Raw genomic sequence first — 25,079 nt, 5'->3', positions numbered from 1 at the left:
TTTACTTTTGTTTTGTGTGTATTTTGAGTTATTTTTGTGTTATGTTGCTTCATTTATTTATTGATTTATTTAACAGGGACAGTGTAACTTAACATAAATACAGAAGATGTACCAGATTTAGCCAGAAGCCTCCTGTTGGCAAAATATCCTTAGCTGCTTTTGAGTTCCTTTAAGAAGTAAACTCAAGTTACGCCATTGTTTAGTGACTACGGCAAACATTTTTACAGATCCTTCTATCCTCAAACTGTGATGTATTTTAGCATCATTCTTTATTATTATTATTATTGTTATTATGCTATAATAATGTGATTTATCATGTTTATTCCAGAAAACACTCATTGCCACAACAACTATTGTATGAATGATGAGGACATGACCAGGTATCCAAAACATGACAAACAACTCATCCTTACTTGGAGGGAGAGAAGTACAGTATAACAATATCGGTGCTTTGACCAACTACTGCCGACTCAGCTGAAAGCCAATTATATTTTGATAATGCACAAATGAGATTATTGCTGCTTTTACAGGGATAAATGTAGTTTTCAAACATAGCTCAATTCAGCAAGAACTACATTCACTTATTTGGATCAAAAATTAGATAAGGACAATGGGGAATTAATGTGACAAATTCTAGTTGATGTTGACATGTTCATATTGCTGTCTAGAGGAACTGAGAAAGTTGATATTAACATTAACTAGAGTAGACCCTCCAGGAATTTGTAATATTGTGATCGCAACTATTAATGAGAATGAATCCTGCGCAACGCCGAAATGATGCCCAATCACTGCAACATTTCCGTAACTTTGACCAATCTGACAAAGCCGAGTGTATCACAACAGCCACCACGACTCTACAGACAGGTGTTAATAGTTGTGGTTCTGGTCGATTCAGTTGGTTGTTAAATTGGTTTTGATAAAGCTTGCAAACCAAATTAACTACAGGTACTGTTTAGAACGGCAGCAGTGACCAATATCGTTGGTGCTCGCAAACCCTGGTGGTATCTCCAAGCACAAATTTACAAATCGAATGTGACATGTGACTTTTCTCTATTAAGAGAATAGCAAAAATCACAGAACACATCCAATCTAGAGACTTGATATTGATAGGCCTCTAGATACACAATACACAAATCGCAAATGTGTATTGTGATTTGTGTATCGCAATACACGTTTGCAAGTTATTGTGCTACAATAGTGTATACTCAAAAATGTTAAATGTGTAAACTGATCCATTTTTGGTAGCTAATATTCAGTTCTCATTGTATCATATATTTATAATTTATGCTCTGTATTATTTAACACATTTGTGAGGATTTGGTTGTCATGTGCACTGCAGTAAACGTTCCCCTTTCAAAGTTTCAATCTTGCACCAAGGTGATTCTTACAGAAAGCGTACCATGTATTTATTTTAGGGTTTTTGTTTTTACTGCTAAAACTTAAACCACCACTTATTCTCTGTTAAATATTTTCTACACTGAAAATATTTGCAATGTGATGGGAATTATCTATATCTTGCTAAATTGTTATGAAAGAATCCAAAGACAATCAGTTTTGTTTTTTATTTTTTGCAAATTCACATCTTTATGCAAAGTAATGGAAAGCAATAAAGCCTTAGAATACCACAAGTTTTTCCCCAATTTTTTGGTGAAAAATCTGGTGTTTTAGGCTGCCACAATCATAGAAATTGGCTACACAAGGCTATGATATGAATGAGCGTACATTTGCTTAGACAAATGTTATTACTTTTATTTCAATTTACTTAATAACTTGTAATAATTCAAGTGTTATAATGTTGAACAGAAGTGCAAGCTCAAATGTTGTAATAACCTTAACTTAAATTGATATTTTCTGTCCAAAAAATTATAATTATGGATTAAAAGCATAAATTATTCACAGCAAAGTCATCGTGGTGGAGGTAAGCTAAGACCGTACCCGTAGCAGCCCTAGAGCATTCAGCATATTTTCACCAACAGTCTACTCTGACTGCCTCCAAACTCATTCATATATGCAACATTTATTCCTGACAATATGGGTAAATAATCCTGCCCACAGAGATTTGGCGAGGACGCAGTAATATTCTTTGGTTTTTGGATGATCTGTACAAATTTGTGAGATCCAATCAACGACCAGTAGTGTTTTGTCAATAAGGGAATACTATAGAGAACTTACAATTTCTCATATGGAGACTTATGTCTTTTATGAACTAGTTAAATATTTACACGATGTACATTTCTGAAATATATTTTATACAAATTTATTACAAAAATCACAAAGCTGAGAATGTGTTAATGGCTCACAAAAATGGAAATTAGTATTATATTATGATGTCATTTAACAAGAGATGGAATGTCTTTTACATTTACTGAACTACTGTATATTCATTTTATAAATTCAGCCACTCATTCATCCTGTATACCTGCTTATCCTTTACTTGCTCAGTGGAAATAAGACTCCAGCTGAACTAAGGCACAAAGCAGGGTGCACCTTTTACAGAGCGCCAGTCTGGGCGCGCGCACACACACACACACACACTCTGACTCCTCAAGGCCCTTTAGAAACTCCTCTAAAGCTAAGACACATGTTGTTGGAGTGTAAAAGGAAACTGGACGACCTGAAGTAAACACACATACTGTGAGGCAGCAAAGCTCACTATCAGCGTTAAAGCTTTCATTTGTAATAAACTTATGAGGGTTTTTAATCTTCTTCCAGAGGAAGTGAATAAATGTGTGACAACCTGTTTGCACAAAGAAAGCCTTGATAACATCTGGGGTTTTTTTTTGTTTGTTCCAAATGTGGAGAGGTCTGTGTTTGTGACCCTACAGACTGACATTCTGACTTTTGTCCCCTGTGACCTGAACATAGATTTATAGTTTGATTCTCCACTTTAATCACCTGATGTAAGGAACTATTTCTTTCTTCCCTCCTGTATAGCACTGCACTTGATCAATCCTCTAATTGTAAATTACCCACCACACAGCAATATGTATTTGTGGATTAACTGCAAACTGTCTCATGTGAAACCTGCACAAAGCTTGTTTTTTTCCGAGGCAACAGAAGATTTTCTAAACTTACCTCTACTTGTCTTGTCAAATAAGCTGAGGGCACACTGCATTACTGTACAGCAGGCTTGTGCACATAAGGTACAGTGTCAAGACTCAACTCACATGTATGCCTGCATGTGTGTCAGTCTCTGTGTATCTTAAAGAACCACAAAAATGTGGCAGTCTGTCAGCTACGCTTTCCTCAGCGCCCTCCGTAACAATAGCTGGATTGGTCGTTTGTGTGACACATAGACCACACACCCTTAATAGTGAGTGACAGCTCTAAGGGCCGGAAGCTGCACATGCTAACAGCACACACACACGTGCGCACAGGCACACACGCACCTGAGGACACAATGGTTTTACAGTAAGGGGATCAGTCAGGCTGCATATGCATATTGTGTTATTTGTGTACATGGAAGTGCTCATTCATGCATGTCAGCTCAAACATATGTTCTGTTGAAAGTGTTCAGCTGTCCTCCTGTAAGCAAAATCAAACAATCAAATGCATGTATGTATTTCAACACATCAAGAGAAGATAAAGAAGCAATGACATAGACAACAACATTCCTGAACATAACAAAATAGGTGTCATTTGCTGTCCTGTAATGGGCCATTCATTTATTTCCACAACTTGTCCCTTTAGTGTCTTCTTGTCTGCGCATTTGAACTATTTGTCTTACTTTGGAACCATGGGCTTGTTACAGTTGAAGAATCACATGACAGCCTCACCTGCCTCACACAGTGGAGCTAATGGCTCACAGAAAGATACAGGAACAGCAGGTTTTTAACCAATTAGGTACAGATGAATTCAAAGCCCAGTGGGAAATGTTTATGTTCAGCTGTACTGTAAAGCTTCGTGAGGTTAGTATCTAGGAGTTTTTAACATATTGTCCTGGCTGAGCAGGTTGGCAGTGATTCACTGTGTGGTTGTTTAAGAATCAGCCACATGTAGATGATTTAAGGGAAGAACCAGAGAAGTCTGTGAGGCTGCTTTCACACCGGTATAGTCCTGGACTCAGGCCGAATAGGTGGACAACAGCTGATCATTTTCTCACCTTGATTTCTTTTCACAGCCTCCGATGCAGTTGCATGAGCTAGTTGCTTGGGGGCACTGTTACTGGAGTAGAGACTACTCTCTGCAGACAAACAAATTGCTCTGCTTTTGGTGGTTTGGATGTTTTGATTTGTGCTGTAGCCGACCCTCACTTTTTTCTTCTTCAGAAACATTTTTTACAGATTTTTAAACTATGTCACAGCAGAGGTTCCCTCAAATACTGTAAAACAATTCAAGTGCATTTACAGCTTGTAACCCACAATTATAATTTATTAGATAAAATCATAGTGTATGCCTCATAGACCAATAAATTGAACATCAAAAGGAAAAAGTTTGAAATTGCTACTTGAAAGTTTGTACTGTACACACCCTCTTATTGATATTGTTGGAAAAGTTTCAGGCAGTGCATTGTGGGATGTGGAGTCCCGTAAATGGATGCATAGAAGTGCTTTTCCTTCATTCTTACATGTTGTTTCTTGAGATTTGTTGCGAGAAAAGGGAGGATAGTGATTTTGCTTTAGTCTGTTCCCAGTATTTCATGTGATATCACTCTGTGTCTGAATCCTGATCCTTTTGTGTAAACCTTTGATTTGCCTCAACTTCCACTCTGTGAAAAACACCAAAAATGTGTTGGGAAGTCACTTTGACAGAGTTTGTATGAGGGCACTGTACAAATGAAGTAAAAATACTTGTATGCATTCATCTATGGGACTCCACATCCCACAATGCAATGCGTAAAACTTTTCCAAAAATGTCAATAAGAGACCGTTTACAGTGGAAAGCAAACAAAATATTTCAAGTTTCTCTTTTTTTTTTGTAGTAAATAATGTACGATTCATTGATCTATGAAGCACACATTACGATTATATCTGATTTATTATCATGGGCAGCAGCAGCTTTAGCTAATGTTGTGTGAAGCTGATTCTCAGTTTATGACCTGAGATTGTGTGTGTGTGTGTGTGTGTGTGTGTGTGTGTGTGTGTGTGTGTGTGTGTGTGTGTGTGTGTGTGTGTGTGTGTGTGTGTGTGTGTGTGTGTGTGTGTGTGTGTGCGTGAGTGCGCGTGAGCCAGAGAGACAAATTGAAGAAACAGGGCAGCATTGCTGTATATTTACACCAAAGGGTTGATGAGCCCTCTGGTCATATGGCCCCTCCCCTCTGCTTGTACACTCTGCTGGCACACACACACACACACACACACACACAGAGAGAAAGAGAGAGAGGGAGAGCGGCTGCTGGCCCTTTAAGAGCTGAGCCCAGATCTCACAGTTTACTGTGAGGGAGGGAGAAGAGGAGGGACAGAGAGAGGGCGAGAGGAGAGAGAGAGAGAGAGAGGGGGAGAGACGAGAGAGGAGAGAGAGAGAGAGGGTGGCGTGTGAGGCTGAAAGTGTTGTGAGTAGAAAGAGAGAGAGGGACACGCACACACTAGGAGAGAGAGAGAGAGAGACGAGAGTGATCGAGAGAGAGAGAGAGAGAGAGAGAGAGAGTCAACAGTGTGTGTGAGAGGGTGAAGGATCACTTCTTTCCCGTCTTGTTTTGGGGAGACTATCCTTGTTCATCTGAGCATTGTGGGACTGTTTTATGTTGTTGTTGTCGAGAGAGACGGACCCTTACTCCAGCATGCTCACTGAGCCTGAGCTACCTCAGGAGTGTAACAGGTACGTGTAGCTTTGAGACACACACACACACACACACACCCACACTGACACACTCCCATATGGATAAACAGAGACAGCGGACAGGACAGAGCCGGGCACAGATCAGAGGAGGATCATCTAAAGATGTACTGTATATGTTAAGGAAGACTCGGATCTGTGTGTTGATGCCTGTGTGTGGTTGCCAGTGTGCATGTGTTGAGCAACAGTGTGAGCGAGTTGACTGAGTTTGTGTGACAGGTATCAGAGTCAGACATGGTATGGGTGAGTTGATCATTGACTCCTATACCATATACAACGCAATGACAGCGTTTGTCCCAGCAGTGACAGAACGACTCCACTTTTAATTCTCTATTTAGCGTCACAAAGTTGACACTCAACACGTTAACCTTCAAACTCACAAAAAGTATGTAAAAGTAGGAAAATACTTTAAGAGAATGTTTTAAACTGCGAAGTCAAAGTTGGTGAGTGTGTTTGTTGTCTTCATTATCTCATTTCCTTAGATCACCACCGTCTTGTTTACAGTTAGAGAAGTCTAAAGAGTGTATTTATACTTAAACTTCTGCTTTACCAGAGAGACGACACGATCTTTGAGTCTGATTGAAAAAGCAGAAGTTAAGAAAATAAGTTATTGAAAGAAGTGCATTGAAGTGCTAATTATAGGTAACAAAATGGGGCTAAACTCAGTTGTTCAGTTAAAAAAAAACAAAAACTTGTGTTTACACCTCTCTCGCACGATTTGACATTAAAGAACATATTTATTTGCATGCTGTAATCCCAGTTCAATGCATAGTAATCCCATTCCTAATCTTCATGGTGTTGTTTTCATTCCTGTTCGTTAATGCTAACGTTAATCTCACTGTGTTCCTGTGCTGTTGGTGCGGCCCGATTTATTCAGAGGTGCAAACCCTCTAACCTGACCCTATTCCACCACTGTCAACACAAGTGGCTTTTTGCCCGTGCAATAATAGCTGCTTGATGCTAATGCTGCGAGAGACAGATTGTTATAATACCCAACGCTTTGATACACACACACACACACACACACACACACACACACACACACACACACTCATCTTGGTCTCTGCCTTTGGCTTCTTGACTTTTATTGCATTAAAGTGGTGCTCTGTTTTGCACTACCAAACTAATCTTTTGTAGTGAGATAAACTAGGGTTGGCGGGGGGATTTTAGAAGCTCCCTTTGAATTACGTTTAGATGTGGCAAAAAATGTGTTTTTAATAAACCCTTCAATCCGGCAAAGTGGTTGAGAAGAGGGTGGGGGGGTGGAAAAAAAAATAGATAACAACAGCAAGGAGGAATTAAAAATTTAAAGGATTACACAGAAAAGCAGAATGTATGGAGATAAATGCAGGGATTACAATGATTTAGGAGTAGAGCGCTTAAAACTCTTGCTTTCCAGTAATGCACTCCATCACCGTGGCCCCTGTGTGTGTGTGTATGTGGGAAAGAGTGTGTATGCACATATGAGAACAGGGCATCTTCTACTCAGGAGTGTGTTGTATGTGTGTGTTTAGAGTGTGTGCGAGCGCCGGTCCCCTAACGGAGCGAGGTGTGCGCACACTGCCAGTGTGTGCGCTCCAGTGTCGGTGGTTGTGATGCTGTCGGTTCCTGCATCTCTGTAAGTGTTCAGCCGCCTCACTAACAAACAGATCCTCTTCATCATCTCATCACACCTTTCCCTCTTTGGTACTTTTCTTTCCCTTTCACTCTAAATTCATACAGAATCTAAAAGTTTTCTAAAATTACTTTTTGTTTTGGAAAATTTTCTAAGAAGTTTGTAATTTGAACGTTTGTTGTTTTAGTCAATTTAAAGTGGTTAGCATGGATTCGTAATTGCAATCATTGACCTTTTTATTTTTTATTTGTCAATTCTTCTTCTTCTTTTTTTTTTTTTTTAAAAAAAAATATATAATTTCAGATATTTATTGAAAGCCAAAGATAAAAGTACTTCAAATCAACATTAAAAAAAAGGGTTATAATTATTTTTCAAAATGTGATTTCAAGTATTTTTTGGGTTTTCTGGATTCTGTCCTAAGTATTGGAATTACCAGCCATAGCTGTAAATAGTGGAAACAGACTGTCATCGCTAGCAGTGTGTCAACTGTTTGCACAAACAGAACAGATATATACACATAGAAAAGAACGGCGTGAAACGCCAAAACAACCAAAACTGAAGACAAAATTAAAGCCAACATTTGCAGGAGAAAGAAATGATGTGGTCAAACTGACACATTCCTTGCCGGCAGACTGAGAACGGGCAGAAGAAACAGCTTTACAGAAAAGTGAGAGTTGTGGGGTTGGGGGTGGTGATGGGGTGAAAGGGGGAGAGGGAGAGGAAGAAGTCTCTGTCGATGTGGTGTTAAGGCCGTGGTGGATTTTCACACCCCTCCATTTGTCCTCTCCATTTATACGGGTGACTGTGCGAGTGTGTGTGCGCGCCGCTGTGGTTAAAGCGAGACCGTCAACAGTGGACGTGTCAACACTTTAGGGGGTAAAGAGAGATGCACTCAGACAGGTTGTGACAGTCGTAGGGCCATAATCAATACGAGAAACAAATCAGTTTCATTTGACTTCATTTACTCTGATAATTACTCTATTTATTAAAATGTCTCAAATTAATCAGGACTTTTCCTTTTATTTTTTAATTCTTAGCACTACTCATGTTCACCTGTAAATGTATTAATTCAATTGAATGTATTTTCAGTTTTGTTTTGAAATTGCTTAAGGACAAATTATGGCATCTAACTAATAACAATGTTTCCAATTGAAGCTGCTGTACTTCATTTAACAGGGTAAGGTGTGTGTGTGTGTGTGTGTGTGTGTGTGTGTGTGCGCGTGTGTGTGTGTGTGTGTGTGTGTGTGTGTGTGGAGGGTGGGATGGGGGGGTGATGAGAGAATGTGTGTGTAGTAATTGAGTAGGGTGTCCGTGCTTCGCAAACTAATGTGCCATTCTGGCCCTGTCTTCCCCTGTGGCCCTGTGCTGGCCCCCCTCGCTTGCCCTCCGTGTATCCCTCTTTTTCTCTCTCTCACATACCCCCGCCCCCTCCCTCGCTGCCACCTCCACCACCTTGGACTGGAGGCCATTGTCTGGGCCATATTGTCTGTCCCCGGAGAGCCTTGATAACCGTGTCTCCATCCACGGAGCGGGAGGAGGAGAAGGAAGGGGGCGGGCCAAAAGAAAAAGAAAGAAAGGGAGACAGACAGAAAAATACAGAAGGAGAATGCTAAAACTTCTCCCCCCACCATACCCCACTCTTCCTCCTTCCCTACTTCCTCCCCACCAGTCTTTTACCTCTCTCTCTTTCTTGCTCAGTCACTTTCCCCCACTGCCACAACTTCCCCTCCAGTGTGATCAGCTGACCTTCTCTAATGGCCAATAGAAGAAAGAAAGAAGAAGAAAGGATAAGGCGCTTGTTGTTTATAGATGGTGGTGGATGAAGAGGATCAAAGAGGAAGAGAGTTAAGTGAAAGTGTGGGAGGAGACATCCCTCCAGGCTAACTAGACTGGTCATGCGTCATCAGGTCACAGGGTTGGGGTCAAAGGTCAGCTGGAGGTATTCCATTGTGAATAGAGCCAGAGAAGTCCTGCACTGTATATTAATTCAAAACTGTCAAACACTCCACTCAAACGTCCCTATTCCTCTGCTCCTTCGTCTTCCATTTCTCCCGCCATCCATCAATCCAGGCAGCTTGTCTTACACTAATCCCACACTACTGCTCCTGCTCTTTGGTTAACCACCCTTCCAATCCACAATAGGAGACAGTGTTAGGGCACTCGGTGCTTGAAGCGCGACAATGAAACCTCTGTCTCTCCAGGTATCAGAGAAAAAAAGGGAGAGACAGAGACAGAGAGGGAGGAGATCAATGGAGGGAAAAGGAGCAGACCATTTGGGCAGAGAGTTTCAAAGTGTGGGGCGAAAGAAAGAGGCCAACTGGGATTCTCTGTGTGTGTGTATGTGTTGGTTTTTCTACCCTGGTGGGGTCCACCTCCTGAAATATCACTCACGCCGTGGGGACCGATTTTCCCCGTGGGGACCTTCAGGTTTGAACTTTTTCAGTGAGTGTTAGATGTTTCAAGTGATTTGTGTGTTCCCTTAAATTTTTCATGATTTTAGAAGTTAAAATCAGATCTGTATGACCTTCAGAAAGGGTGGATCCCATAAGACACCATTCTGTCATTGGTCCTCACGGTGTGATAAAAACGGGTGTATGTGTGTGTCTGGTTTACAGGGGTCAAAGCCAACTCGCTGACAGTGAGACAAATGTTGTGACTCCTTTATGGATTGCTTAACAAATGCAGCACAAAAAACAGCGCGGCACAACAATGGAAAAACACTGTCCCTCGCTCGATAAACATAATGCAGCGTCTCTTTCTCGCAAAACACCGGGGGACCAGGGCCCGCCGTCCACCGGATGCACTTTTACTCTCTACGTCTGTCCCCTTTCACTCCCCCTCCTCAGCGTTCCTCTTCTTCTTGCCCCTTCAATCCGTTTGTTGTTTTTTTCAGTGACACTCAAGACTTTCCCACGAGCTGGCTGTCCTAACATTGATAGACATATTGACTTTCCTCCTTTTTCTCTCAGCACTCTCTGTTTCTCCCTTTCTTTTAGAAAAATAACATGGACAAGCAACATTTATAGAGATGGAATCAAGCTCCTAAAGTTGGGGGGGAAGCTGAAACATGACGAGAAAAGGTGCAGGGATTTGGTGCTGGTGACTAAAGCTGTGGGTGAATGAATGAACTCGTAAGGCAGACACAGGAAGAAGAGGAAAATAGAGAGAGAGAGAGAGAGAGAGAGAGAGAGAGAGAGGCAGCCCCAGGGGCCACATGAGTTAGTCTTTTGCACCCACCCCCACTTTTTCTGTCTTTCTTTTTTTTTTTTTTTTTTGCCATTTTGCCTTTTCCCTCTCCTCCACTCAGACACACACACATCACATGACTTTTTCTCCAGCGTGTGTGTGTAATTAACTGCAGTGACATTAGGTTGTGTGTTATTCCCTTTTGTGGTTAAGCTGGACAGGAAACACGGTTTGGGCTGCTGGCGGCCGATTTAGGGCACCTCACAGAGGATTCTTTGTGCCTGCAGGGCTGAGTGTGTGTCTGTGCCTTTGTGTGAATATGTGTGTGTGTGTGTGTAGGGTGTGTCTGTATGAGTTTTTGAAATTGTACAGACAGGAGTTCAAATTTTTACATTTTACTTTTAGGAGGAAAGGAGGAAAAAAATGGATATCTGACTAACTTGTTGTTTTACATATAATGTTTATGCTTGACTTTTTTGGCTATTAATAGTTTTTTCCACCAGGTTTTTATGACCAAAAAGTTGCCAAGAAAGGCATAAAAAATATATTTGTGCTCATGAATGCATACACTTTGTGTGTTAAAGACAAACCGGAATGTTATTGACTTTCTTTTCTATCCTTTTTGAGTTTTTAATTCTTCTATCTCAGCTTCTCCTTGGTATTGCTGCCCAACTCTTTCCACTGTTTTAAAGGGACAGCCTATAAATACACAGCAAGGATGGGGGGGAGGGAGTGGGTGATATGAGAAAGAGAGGAGGGATGGAGCGACATTCCTACAAACAGCTGATAGAGTGAAAATGTTGAACAGTGAGTTGGAGAAGGAGCAGTCGGTTTAGGACGGATGCTGAAGTAACAGATGATGAACAAATGGGGTAAAAAGAGTGATAGTGTAACTTTTTTGAATTCCAGATTCTTATACAGATGTAATAACTGAAGTTTTCACCAAAAAAAAAGCAAAACAATGCAAAAATAGTGGTAGTTGAATGATGGGCAGGCAGTTTTTTCCTCCTCTATAAACTCACAAATGTCAGTTTGACTCCTGACAGCTCTTAAGGAATTAACTTCCAGCTTATTTTGACACTATGGGATGGATTTGACTAACCGTGCAGAGCGTTTATGCCGAGCTTGAAATAATAGCAGTATTTGAGATGATTTAGAATTGCGTTCGCATGCCTGTTTGGGGAGCGCACACACTTCACTTTGGAATTCTCCAGAGGAGGCTCCCACGCTCCCTGAAAGCTTGTTCTCAGTAGAGGAGTTAACAAGAGCAGTTAGCACTATGATTATGTTAGCAGCCAGACACACTGAGGGAAAGAGCCGCGCTGTGTGTGTGTGTGTGTGTGTGCGTGCGTGCGCGCATGTGTGTGTGTGTGTGTGTGATAGTCTGTGACATTTGTGTGATGGCTGCTTTGTCTTCCTCTCTCTCTCTCTCTCTCTCTCCGCTCTAAAGCCTAAACAAATCTTTGTCTCAGTTATGCCTAATTCATTTGAAAAGTGTTTCTAGAAGCGTGCGAGTGCAGTTCATTCTCACGTGCCCATAAGCTGCCTGTGTGTATTTAAACAAGTTTGCGTGCGCCTACGCTCCCTGCTGTTGAAGTGCCAACCAGAAATGGATGCGTTGATTACAGTAGGCAATAGGCAAGGAGACGTTTAACCACCGCTCATGGCGATTATTCGGCCCCCGTTAATGGACGCTCGTCACTGCCCGATTAGTGACTTAGCAGCAGTGGACATATGCGATATGAGAGGGACTTAGCCGAGGAACCACTAATCATCAAAAAGCCAAGGGGAAGTGGCGCTCTAATCTCACCTTATAGCAATCTCACTATGTGTGTGTGTGTGTGTGTGTGTGTGTGTGTGTGTGTGTGTGTGTGTGTGTGTGTGTGTGTGTGTGTGTGTGTGTGTGTGTGTGTGTGTGTGTGTGTGTGTGGCTGATTGATGCTGGCTTTGACCTTGTCACTACTTTCACTGACCACAGCAGAAACGGAAGCAACACGTACTCTTCAAGTTGCGCTGACTAATCATAGTTTGGCCCTCATCGAATTGGCTCAAATTCAAATGGCTGCTTAAAACGTGTCAAAATCTAAAGGTTCACTAGATAGTTGATACACACAGGTTTCCTATCAGCTCTGTTTAGGTTCACCACAAGCTCCACAGCCAAAGTGCCAAACTTTTAAATGAAGTAGTCGATGTTACCCGCACACCCACTGTGCCCAATTGTGTAGTAATTCCACTTCAAAGGCAAATAGAGGGGGCGGGAAGGGAGGCCTTTTATAGCTGGAGAGGAGCTGTGAACAGTCTTTCCCCATTCAGAGATACCCCACCTCTGAGGAAGTACACGGCAGAGTTTAGAGAAGACGGGTATAGTGAGACGGAGGGCGACGCACATAATAAAAAAGTATTAAAAAAAAGGATTGCATGATATGTTGCATGAAATGTGTTGCAATTATTTCCTATTATTGCATGGAAAATATCAGACATCTGAGTTTTTATTTAAATAAAAGTGATTAAATAAATGTTCTCGTCCGCGGATTGGCAGGATATTGAGATGTGGCAGTGTGTGTCTAATGAGGGTTAGTGAAACAGTTAAAAGGTTTAGGAGGGCTTCTCTAAGTTTGGTGTTGAGAGAGTTTGAAAGTGTGTGTATGTGGGGTGGGGGAGTGGGGAGTGGGGGGGACCTCAAGTTATGGCTGGGCAGAGGTGTACACAGGATACAAGGGGAGGTGTGTGTAGGTCTAAAACAAAAGGCCCTTAGTGCATGTGAGAGGGAGAGAGTGAAAGGAGGTAAAGTAAACAGGCAGTGATGAAGACAGACCTGCAGTGTTCAGGCCTCTGTTCTATGTGTGTGTGTGTGTGTGTGCGTGTGTAAAGCCCTGCAGTTTGTACAGCTGGGCTTGCTGCTTGCATTAGATGGTGTGTGAAAAAACACATACACTGATTTGTGAACACCAGGTCTTTCTTAATTTTTTTTTTCCTCCAGTATAATAATTGTTGTCTTTTTGTCCTGTTCTGTAAATGATGTCCATTTGTTTGTTCTTGGATGCTTTTTGCCATTTAAACCAACTTAATTCAATTGAATTCAATTAAAGTCAATTCAATTTAATAACACTTTATTTATCCCCAAGGGGCAATTCAAGGGCATAATAGCAGCATAGAGGAAAAAAAAACGCAGACAAAAACGGGAAAGAGCATCAAAAAATAAGCCTACATAAGCGCTGTGATCGGAGTTTAGCAGTGATTTAAAATGTCAGTAAAGCAGATATTGTCAAAATGATATATTCTTTCTGCTGATTAAGCCTAATCATCAAGGAGAAAAGCATTAAGAAATCAGCTAAAGAACATTTTTTAAATCATCTGCACTCTTTGTCTTTTGTAACAAATAAGTAATAGCTATAACAGTTATACACCTACATTATAAAGTACGATACAAACAGTTTTCTTAAACAATACTTCAACATTTGCGTTTAAATTTTAGATGTACTATTTGTAAAAGTAATTTTTACCCTATGAAGTGCTGCACCATCAGTGACCCATAATCGAAAAAGAAAAAATGCCTTTCTTGTACATCAAAAAACAAATTAATTCAAATTATTGCTTCATCAATTAGATTATTGGATGCCAGGATTTCATAGATGATCAAATTCAATCAATAGCGCAGGGTATTTTTTACAACGTTATGCAATCATAACGCAGAAGGCTCGCTCCTCATCATCTCCTCTGTGGTGCACTCAATATTGTTTCCTCTCCACTTTCAAAATGTAAATAAGCAGTGAATTAGTGGCAAGGGTGCTGCTAGGAACAATGCCAAACGTACTGTCCAGAGGAAATCCAATAAAGTCAATAGTGTAATCAGTTTACTGGAGACAAGCGGGGAAATGTGAGCAAGAATGTGAGAGGGAAAAGCTGGAGAGCAAGAGAGAAAGCACTGTTGTGGTTTGAATTCATTATTAGGATGTTGACGAAGAATGTGAAAATGCACAAACATGTAAAAAGCAGCTCAGTGAGGGAAATTGATAGAAACAATTGCAAAAGTTTAGGATTCAGACACCTGTTGCTTATTCCTTATAGCTTTCGGCCTCCACAGTCCTTTTATCTGCATCGTTCGTCCACACCGACCGTTATTCCACGCCTGTCATATGTCGCCACTGTGCAACTGAGCGTTAGCGGCCTATTACCCAGGGTCATAGTCGCAGTAGCTTCAGGGCAGACAAGTGCATCTGAAAGCACTCAGGCAAAGCTGAGAACCACATTATATTCTATTATTGCCACGTAGTCGCTGCATCCCTATTAAGCTGAAGTACAGGGAGGCAAATTTACCTTGTGAGTAACAGAGTTCGTCTAATAGACATGGCTTTATATCCTTTCTTTCTTTTCAAGGGAACAAAGCAACAGGAACAAATGCAAACAGCAGGGCTGTCATGTTGCCAGCTATTTTCCTCCAGTTCCTGCATTGTCTGACGTTTTCATAAACACATATTATTGTCATTGTGGAGCCGCTCTTTGTCTCTCTCTCTCTCACTCACTTATTCATCTTTCAAAATCTGTTTGTCTGTCTGAAAGGCCATTGTCAAGACACGGTCATTTCCTTCACAATACCAATGCAAGCTGGCTCCATTTGCAGTAATGGCGTCCCGTCTTTTGGAAACGTGAACATTGAGTGGCCTCCATGGTAAACATATAGTGAGATTGACGGTGTGCTTGTTCCTCTGCCAAGAGGCAGGGTGCTCACACACTCACTGAAGGTGATGCAGGGAGGAGATGCACTCTGGGAGCTATGTACATCACATAAACAAACTTGTTCAGAGTGGGACACAAAACTGGTCACAAGTCAGCTAGTGAGGATGAGAAGATTTTCAAATGCCAGTGACTTCTGGAAGCACACATTGAGAGCATATTGTTCTACTTTTTAAAGTTAGAATGAACTTTTTAAAACTTGAAAACATTGGATTCAACAGTCTGTCAGTCTCCAACCTGTTATATTACCTTTTGAATATTACTCATCCTTCCTCTTGTTTTTCTTTTTCTCTCTTGTCTTCCTCTCTTATTTTTTTTCAGGATGTCTTCCAAGCGACCAGCCTCTCCATATGGGGGGACAGATGGAGATGTAACCATGGCAACCAGCAGACAGCGAATGGATGATGAAGAGAGCGAGGGACTGGGCGGTGTCATCCACCTCCCGTTGGCCTCCTACTGCAGCAAGGTGTCCCTTGCTCGCCCCCCAACCGCAACTTGGACAGCCCACCGATCATGGTAAGGAAATGTTGGGATTTCTTCGAGTTGTGGGAGGTCGATCTCAGGGGCAGCTTTATGTGACACAGACGTGAATTTTTGGAATTGTTTTTGGGATTGTAACCAACAAATATCTGCCAGCTTTTGTGTGTTTTGACACACAAAAGTAGCAATCGTAGATTTTTTTCTTTTTTTTTTCCTATTTGGAAGTATTCATAAGAAGAAGCTAGAAATTAAATTTCTTGATATTGGCGCTTTGTCGCAGTTTGCATATGGTTTATTTAAGCTAAAATGTTCAAAATACAGTTTTGCTTTTGGGGACATTTTTTTTGGCAATAAAAGATGTCTACATTTCTCACACCTTGATTTTGCTTATAGCTTATAAGCAATTTTGACAGTTAAGCCAGATTTTTTTCTCCCCCTCTCTTTATACAGAAAGTTCAAGGCTACTGTTTTTGAGTCCAGACATGATTCTTTGCTCCTACATTTGTAGCACCAGCGATCCCATTTAATGCGCAGTTTGTTGGACTGCAGAGTATGAGCCATTGGACTGAGTCATTTACTTGAGGATGAAGTGTGACATTGTGCTTTGGGGCTGAATGTATGTCTCTGTGCCTGTGTGTGTGTTTTTTTACACTGGGATTGCATTTTCTGTCTGATTCATGTTAAACATAGCTAGATACCCGTGTTCAATCAGCAAGCATGTCATGAAAATGTTTGTTAGTTGACTTGTGAGGCTGTATATGAATTTGAAGATCCCAGTTGTCCCTGCTTGTGACTCATCACACATTCTATACTTGTGTGATTGACAGTGAATGTTTAGTACCGTAGTGTGACTAGATAACTCTACAGGGTGTTGGATCTGACTGAAAAACATCATTTATAGCCGTTTGTTTCAAATTCACAAACAATCCTTTATTCAGTGTTCACACTTATAGCACAATACATTGTTGTGTACTTTGTTGTGTAGTCACTCCTCGATCCACACCTTGGTATATGAAGCCACGCTCTGATAACAATCATCGACCTTTCCCCTTTTCATTCGATGATAAATGCTCACTTGCTGTAAAACAATGTAATAGTGCTTAGGCACTGTAATGGAAAGCTAATTCAGTAATTAACCCACTGATTAGCCGGTAGTCGCCCCTCCTAGGTTGGACTCTGAATGTGTGGCAGGTGCTGACGATAAAAGCAAAGTCCTGGGAAACACGGATCATAACAAAGGACAGGGCAGAGTGACTCTTTGTTCATTTTGATAAAACTAATTAGGGCTGGACGATATATCGAGATTCAAGATATATGGAGTTTTCTACTTTGGTGATATAGAAAATTACAATATTGCCTATATCGATATATATACAGTATATATATATTATAGCTTATTTTGTTTTGAAATACTTGTTTTACGAGTCGCTGCTTTCGCTACTTCTCAGAAAAGCATTAATACCATAGTTAAGTGGATTGCTCAGGGCGCCCTAACCCAGACCTTCCCACTATCATCCACACATGCCGTCTCTTATCGGAGAAAAAGCCAAAAGTGCACAAATTTAGCCAAATTTAACCCAGAATTGTCCTACTGGTAAGACTTCATTTGAATTAAAATTATCGAGATTTATATATTGTATTCGTATTGCCATTTTGAGAAAAAATATTGAGTTATAAGTTTTGGTCCATATTGCCCAGCCCTACAAATATATTTAGCATGAGGAGCCTTTTACAAAAAGGCTTATATCTGGAGATTAGGAAAGATGACTGATATGATTTGGTTCGATGCATTCATGAGGCTTCTCTATGTGGTCCAATTTCCTCCCACGCTCCAAAATTATCAGTCCCTAAATTGTCTGTAGGAAGGAAAGTGTTTGCTTTTGATGGTTTGTCTCTGTGTGTTTGTCATGACATGGACTGGCAACCCCTTCAGGGTATACCTGAATAAGCGTCGATAGGCTCAGAAACCCAAAAGAGGAGAGCGTTTATAGAACTTGAATAGATGAAAGAATGACTGACGGCAGGTTTGACACTGTCTGTGCGTGCATGTTAGTGTGTGGCTCATGTATGACTGCCACGCTCTCAGATGTGAAGAAGTAAAGCCTTTTTTTCCTGGAGAGGAGGTTAACACTGCCAATCCTTTTACTGCTAACTGTCTGGAAAAAGTGGATGAAGAGAAAAAGAGCGAGGAGAAATGAGAGTTGCACCAAGTCGGGGCTATCAGCTAGATTATTTGTCGCAAAGTAATCGTAGGAACGTAAATGGCTCATTGGCATCCAGTTGTCTTGAAAGTAAGGGAGCAGCGGGACAGCCAGAGGAGGGAGGGGTGACAGAGTCGGGGGGGGGGGGGGATTACAGCTTTATCTTGTCATGGTAAATTAACACGGTAACAGAGAGGCGCTCGGCTACACATTGACCTCTTCATTCTGCCTGCTTCGTCTGCCTCCTCAGCTTTGGCTCGGGTGCGTGCGTGTGCCTGAAGCACACACACGCACACACACACACACACACACACACACACACACACACACACACACACATGCTTGAAGACTCAAAAACAGGACCCCCACATTGATTCAAAGCCTGAAAGGTGTTATTTTTCAATTGTATTGTGCAAACTATGGCTGTGGGTAAGAATAGGTGTGCTTATGTGCGAGCAGTGCAGCTGTACTTATCGGGTGCCAACAGGATTATCCAAAAGGTTGTAACAGAAATTATACAGGTTTCAAAGTGAATTCTAATATTTGTATCCTTTTTTATATCTGCAGTGCAGCCAGTCATGATATTTTCTTGACTGTCTTCTTTTTTTTATGCTTCCTGTGTTTGAGATATTTTAATATTTATGTTTCCACATGCTGAAAAAAATGTTTTCACATCAGGCAGAGGCAAGCATCTTCTCTCATAAATGTGTTGATGAACGCTAATTATTTCATTAACAGGCGGATAGGAAACTATAAAGATATTTCGTTAAGTGTTATTTCTTATTCATTTCTGCTCCAGCAGCCACCCTTTGCCTTTTTTTTTTTTTTTTTGTCTCGTTTGTACGTGTGATTACATGTATATGTTTTTTTTTCGTGCAAATTTGACAGATTTAACACAGTCAATGAGCAGTCTTGAGACACAGTGGTCACACTTAATTTCTCATGCCAGTGATACACTAATGAATCAACACACGCTTGCCTGTCAACATTGAGGGGTCGTGGTAAAATATATTGGCGTGTATAATAGCAAAAACGCTTTTTGAAATACGGAAATTACAGCTGCGTGTTTTAAGATAAGGAGAGGGCAAACGCATCATCCCTGGACAAAAAGATGAATCGATAGTTAGAATGAGGACATTATTTATTGAAATTAAAGCAGTGGCAATATTTAAAAACTGTTTTTTCAAAATGCATTGAATGATTACAAATGTCCTCTTATTAAGGGATCACTTTTGCTGCTTATTTGTAACACAAAAGTATTATATGTGTATGTTTCCCCCTTGCTCGTCCCATAGCCTAAGAGACAGTGTCTGTGTATACCAGTGGCATGTAAAGGGATTTGGTGTACACACGCTTGGAAGTGTGTGTATGGGTGCGTGTTTGGCCGTGTATCAGAGGTGTGTTAAGAGCACACCGTGGAGATTGGCAGCTCCGGCGTGGAGTCTCACCAACCCTCCAGGAGCGATCAGTGACATTCTTCCACTGTGTATTTATTCGAGTTGAGCAGCTGTTTCCAGTTCTTCCTACTGCCACATTGTCCGTGCCTTGATCCACGACGACGCGCCAAGCATCAAATATTGTTTTTCACACGTACACCTTGCTCAGCCTGAGACATGTCAAGCTATGGCATCAATGAAGAGAGAGAGAAAGAGAGAGAGAGACTTACCTCCAGTGGGCAAAAGAGAAGGAGGAAGGGAAGAAGACGAAGGAATATTTAGAAGAAGAAAAAAGATGAACAGCAGCATCTGTGCTGGCTGTAGGAGAAAAAAAAAAACAGCGTTTGGCAAGAGTTAAGTGTTTTTAAACCAACCTCCCATCACAGATGAGCTTAAGAAGACAAAAGTTGTTTAATTCGGTTCCATTGCAGAGGCAGTAAAAGGATGAAGAGTGTGAGGCGCAATTTTTACTTTGTTCCAGTCATTTGGAAGAGAATTGACATCTGCAAACTAAAGGCAGAACCGCCCACACTGCCAGCCTGCCACATCCAGTGCATAAAAATACATATATGCAGACACTCGCACATACACACACCTACAGGCTATGTGCACTCACAGTGTCACACATATAGGCACAGAAATGGCAAAAACACACACACACACACACATGAGAGGAGGGCATAAACAGTTTACAGTAGCCAGAATTTCTGTTTGTGCTCCTGCATAATTACATGCTGATGAGAAAAGTTCGGTGACCTGTGTTTCTAGATGAGGCTCTAATGTACGGGACTCGGTCTTATCTTGTTTTGATCCCTCTATCTTGGACTTTGCAGTGCAAATCGCAAGTGAGACGCCTAGATTATATGCTGAGAGGTTGATGGGTAGGGAATGTAAGCCATTTTAAGTTGCTGTGAGGATAATGTTGTTGATCTGACTCATGCATAATGTCAGGCTCAAAAGTACCAGGTCTTTGATGAAGCCACAGCTTCTCTGCTAATTCCATTAGATTGGGAAATGACCTGTATTATTGGACGCTGTGAGATGACATCTCCTTGGCAGGTTTTCGACAGAGATCCGACAACCCCTCGCACCCCTGACTTGATCCTTCCTGCCCCCCCACCCACCCACCCATCTGATCTCCCTTCATATTCTTGTCCTGTTTGTTTTGTTTTGCACGAGATCTCTCTCGAAAGAAAGAGTGTGGCTGTTTTTAAGTAGGCGCTGGATTAGATAAATGGGATGTGACAGGTGTGACCGCTGCCTTCAAGACGCCTGCTTTCCTCCATGCTCTCTCTTTTTCTGTGAATCTCTCTGTCAATGCGCTCCCTCACATCTCCTCCAATACATTTCTTCTTTCTCTCTCTTAATTTTGGGGATTTCAGTTTTTTTTTTTCTTCTTTTTTTTTTTTTCCGATATACTCTTGTTCATATTTGCATGCGGAGTTATTGCTGATGCAACTCATCATTACAAATCCAACAAATCCACTCATTTCAAGCAGAGAATTGTCCTTATCTGAAAAAACACAAGAGAATAGGAAGCAACAAAGAGGGATGCTTGTAGCGTGGAGTGGTAGACTGAAGTCCTTTTGGGTTTAAGGATCACAGCCACACTTTGAGCAGCAGACAACGCCTGACTGAAACTGAAACTTCATCCACACATGGTATACAAACAACTGTTGTAGCCTTATCATTGCTGTCGCAATCTGTCCCCCTCTTACAATGCATGTGCAAGAATGCCAAGGAGACAGTTAGTGAATTATTGAGCGTGCTGACTTATTCAGAGTGTGGAAACACGCCGAGCCAAAGTGAGAGAGAGAGAGTCAGTCAAGTGTGAAAAATGCTAAGTGATAATGGTCAGCTGTATCTCTCATATAGTGTTTGAACACTGATGGGGAAAGATCGCCAATACAGGAAGGCGTTTTGTTCCCCTTATGAAATACTGAAATTAGATTTTTAACATTACTTCACATGATTGTTTGCGTTCCCTGTAGTTTGTATTTATTTATTCAAAAGTAAAAGTAAACATAATTTTACTCTGTGAACTCATTATTACAGTAAGTCCCACTTCCACCAGCAACCTGTGAGTTAATCATTCTAGAATCAATCTTCATCTTAATGGGCCATAATGTCTTTGATATAGCTGAAATGTCTTCCAATCTCTCATTCGAACACCCACACATAAACAAACAGAAGTACAGTACGTTGGTGCTGCTGTCCCACGTGGAATGCTCTGTACTGTAGTGAGATTAGCCAAAGATTAACCCTGCAGACCATTGACCCTGCTGTCTACAAAGAGCTGAGCTGACACACTCGTCTGCTGATTTCCTGACTCATTTGCTCTCTGTGATTGAACACTATATCAGACACCTTAACATATCAGCGTGGGCGTTCAGTCCAGGTGGGTGTGGGTGACGTACGTCTGTCCTTCGCAGATCAGGTTTGTAAGTTTGCTTAAAAGAGCTGACACCCTTTTACCCCTCGGTGTCAATGCTAATTGGGCTGAGCCAGCATTAAGTCTATAATGATAGCAGTAGAAGCAAACACTGGTTTTACCAGGTCACTGAGTACAGTAGGATGGGAAGTGTTACTTACCATTCACCTGCTCTGCGCTGTAGCATAAATACCATTATAATGTTTAATGGTGACGCTGAAATCAAAATGTGGCAAACCGTACGTCATGTATTAATTTCACGCTTTGAACTCAAGTTTTTTTCATTAGATATAATGATGAGGCTGGTGTCAATTTACATTTTTTTTGCATTGAATATCAGGAGGTTTAGTGATTGTAATAAAATATGTGGATTATTTTAAAAGAATATGTTTTAGGGATAATTTTTTTCATATGGTAAACTTTATTTCAACATACAGTTCAAGTAATACAAGTATTTGTATTGGTATTTTCACCAACACACTTTTTATTTCAATAACTTTTTTTTTTATCAGTAAGTTATTTCTTTTAACTTACAGCCAAGGTTTCCAGAGATCATTAAACCAAGCAAGTTAAAGCCTGTAAACTTCAGTTAACAGACACCAGATGATTATTCATCATGACAGCTTGGTACACAGCTTTTAAAAGCTGTGTACGTTATCTATCACTTTTTTGTTTACCCCTTTTAGGCCTTTCATAAGTGTATGGAAATGACTTGACTTTGCTCCAAAGCTTTGTTTGGTCAAGAAGGAGTGTTTTTTTTAATGATTTGATGCTTGATGGAGATGCATCTTCAGCAATAATTGTTATAAATCTAAAGTATAGTTGGATGTCTCTCAAAGGGACACATCGACGGCTTTGTAATGAAAAGTTAGCGTGACACTTAAGAGTGTGTGCAAGCTTCTGCAGTTGTTTCATGTGCCCGTTCCTGTTAAGTACCTCCAAGTCCGTTAAATGCAGATTCCAGGGGATGTAAGAGAGGGGGAAATGGAAGGAGAAATATGCCCCAACTCAAGATCACTGGCGACTGATGAAAGAAAGTGAGATTGAAAGAATAACGAGAGCAAGAATAGGGTTCCGATGCTCTCCATTTTTTCTGTTTATCTTTCTACTAATATACATTCTTTCTTTTTCAGTTTAGGTGAGTTTTAATGATTATTCTGTGCTGTTAAATATGTCCAACTTGTCTTTCCTCCTTCCAGGAGCAAGACGGCGGCATGAAGAGATGCTCACTGAGTCCTTACCCACTGCACAACGCTACCTCACCAGGCAAAGAAGAGGGTGGAGGCGGGGGGCGACCAGGCAGTGATGGTGGCTCCTCCACGGGGGCCCTAGGAACCCCTGAGAGGCGTAAGGGCAGCCTGGCAGACGTGGTGGACACACTGAAGCAGCGCAAGATGGAAGAGCTGATCAAAAACGAGCCAGAAGGTCAGTGATGAAAGGAGACACTTGTGCAGCCAGATGTGTGATCTGCAAGTGGCCACCATCTCTCTGGCTCAGCGCCACGCCGCTTATTACTTTCCGTCGTCTTATTGCACTTCTTCTTTATTTCTATCTGCCCTGTTCTCTGAGTGTTGCTCCCACTCTGTTTCTTTGTGATGAACCCACACAGATTCAGAGGAGTCTTTGTTTTTTCAGCACACAGACAGACAGCATCAGCTGCTCAGGCCTATTGTCCACAATGCTTTGCATATTTATTACAACCTGACGATTCAGATGTGTGTGTCGTGTGGACCTCACTGTGCGAAAACCCTGCAAACACGCTTTGATGTGATAAGACTCTCCCAATAATCTCTAGCTTTAGGGAAAGCTTGCATTAAATATACTTCAGAAGAAACAATACATCATATGTTTCATGCTTAGTGTGCAACCTTTTGGCTAATGTGCTGTAGGATTTCACACTTTAAGAAAGCTAAATGGCCAGACTCTTGGCCAGATCCTACATAGCTTAGCTCGATTAGACTCCACATTTCATTCTCAAATTTAGCCCTAGGCTAAACCGTTTGAATAAGGAAAAGAGCTATAATTAGCCCGTGGCTAATGCTAATTTCCACCGGGCAGACAAATGGTTACTTAAGTCAGTGTGAAATTCATGTAATAGTGATAATGTGACACGGATATGACCAACAGGTGTCCATTCCCTTTGGGAAGATGGGACATTATAAATACCCGGTTGCTTTGTCAATAGGAATGGGCTTCAAGTGCTTTAGTGGGAAGTCATTACATGTTAAAAACAGGTCCTTTAGTGCACTTAGTACATAAGCAGAAAATTATCCACGGCAGATGCAACATGCATGAGATTAACTGTACATGTGACCAATAAAAGGCTTTGAGCTTTGCTGAAATTGATATTCGTAAAAGTAAAACAACATCCCGGCTGCCCCTAAAAAAGCTAAAAGTTTTCCGCATACCAAGTGCCAGAAACTAGGAAACTTATCTGATCACGTAAGTTGATTTCAACTCAGAAAAACACTTTCTTGTGAACAAAGTCTACCTTGAGCCGCTGACTTTTATTTGAAGTTCATATGATGGCACAGGCCACACACTTTACAGAAAAACAAGCCCTACTCAACTTGTCTTCACATGTTTGCGATATTACGGGGTGCCAATCCAACTATAGTCCCAACATTTCCTCACCCTTGATCGTCTGAAGCAGCTTGTACTTCACCACAGGTTCTCCTACAGCTCAATGTTTTTCTTCCTGCTTTGGAAACTATATTGCTGAGTGCAGAAGGGTTTGTACTTGAACATCCTAAACCACACGTTCCCACAAAGGTGAAAGAGCAACAAAGCAGTGTAGATTAACCTTAAACCGTTGATGCATTGTGTGTATGTTTGTGTTCACCCCTCTATGTACATCTACAAGGGGTGAACAGTGTGATAACCTTATTTTCGTGGTTTTTTTGTAAGGCTTTTAAAGCGGCCATGACTGCCGGTCAGCTCTCACCGTCTGGGTGTTTTTATTCCATTCAATAGAGAGTCCTGTTGTGGCACATTTTACAAAGAAGAGAGCAAAGGAAAAGAGATGGAAAAAAGTGGGCTGTTTGTCGAGCTGAGTAATTGAGGTGTGTTTTGGGTTGTTCGCAGCTTCACTGGACCTCATGAACCGACTGGTTCAGGAATAAAAACACAGCAATAATGGATCTTTATGAGTCAGCCGATGCATAGAGTGAGAGAGAGAGGGATAAAGTGAAGAAAGTAAAGAAGAGATGGAGTAGTGTCTT

At 41.2% G+C, this 25,079-nt stretch overlaps 1 protein-coding gene across 1 annotated transcript in view; it reads left to right on the top strand.

Annotated features, from left to right (window-relative positions):
• The first annotated feature begins 5,516 nt into the window (after nt 1–5,516).
• The window catches only part of sox5 (SRY-box transcription factor 5), an 86,149-nt gene continuing 66,586 nt past the window's right edge, over nt 5,517–25,079 (top strand). The window contains 4 exon segments of the mRNA XM_028448956.1: nt 5,517–5,757; nt 15,632–15,777; nt 15,780–15,826; nt 23,058–23,283. Of these exon segments, the coding sequence (XP_028304757.1) occupies nt 5,681–5,757; nt 15,632–15,777; nt 15,780–15,826; nt 23,058–23,283 (496 nt within the window). The 5' untranslated portion in view covers nt 5,517–5,680.

The sequence above is a fragment of the Gouania willdenowi genome, chromosome 6, assembly GCF_900634775.1.
Source record: "Gouania willdenowi chromosome 6, fGouWil2.1, whole genome shotgun sequence".
Lineage (NCBI taxonomy): Eukaryota > Metazoa > Chordata > Actinopteri > Blenniiformes > Gobiesocidae > Gouania > Gouania willdenowi.
This window is presented reverse-complemented; position numbering and strand designations above follow the sequence as displayed.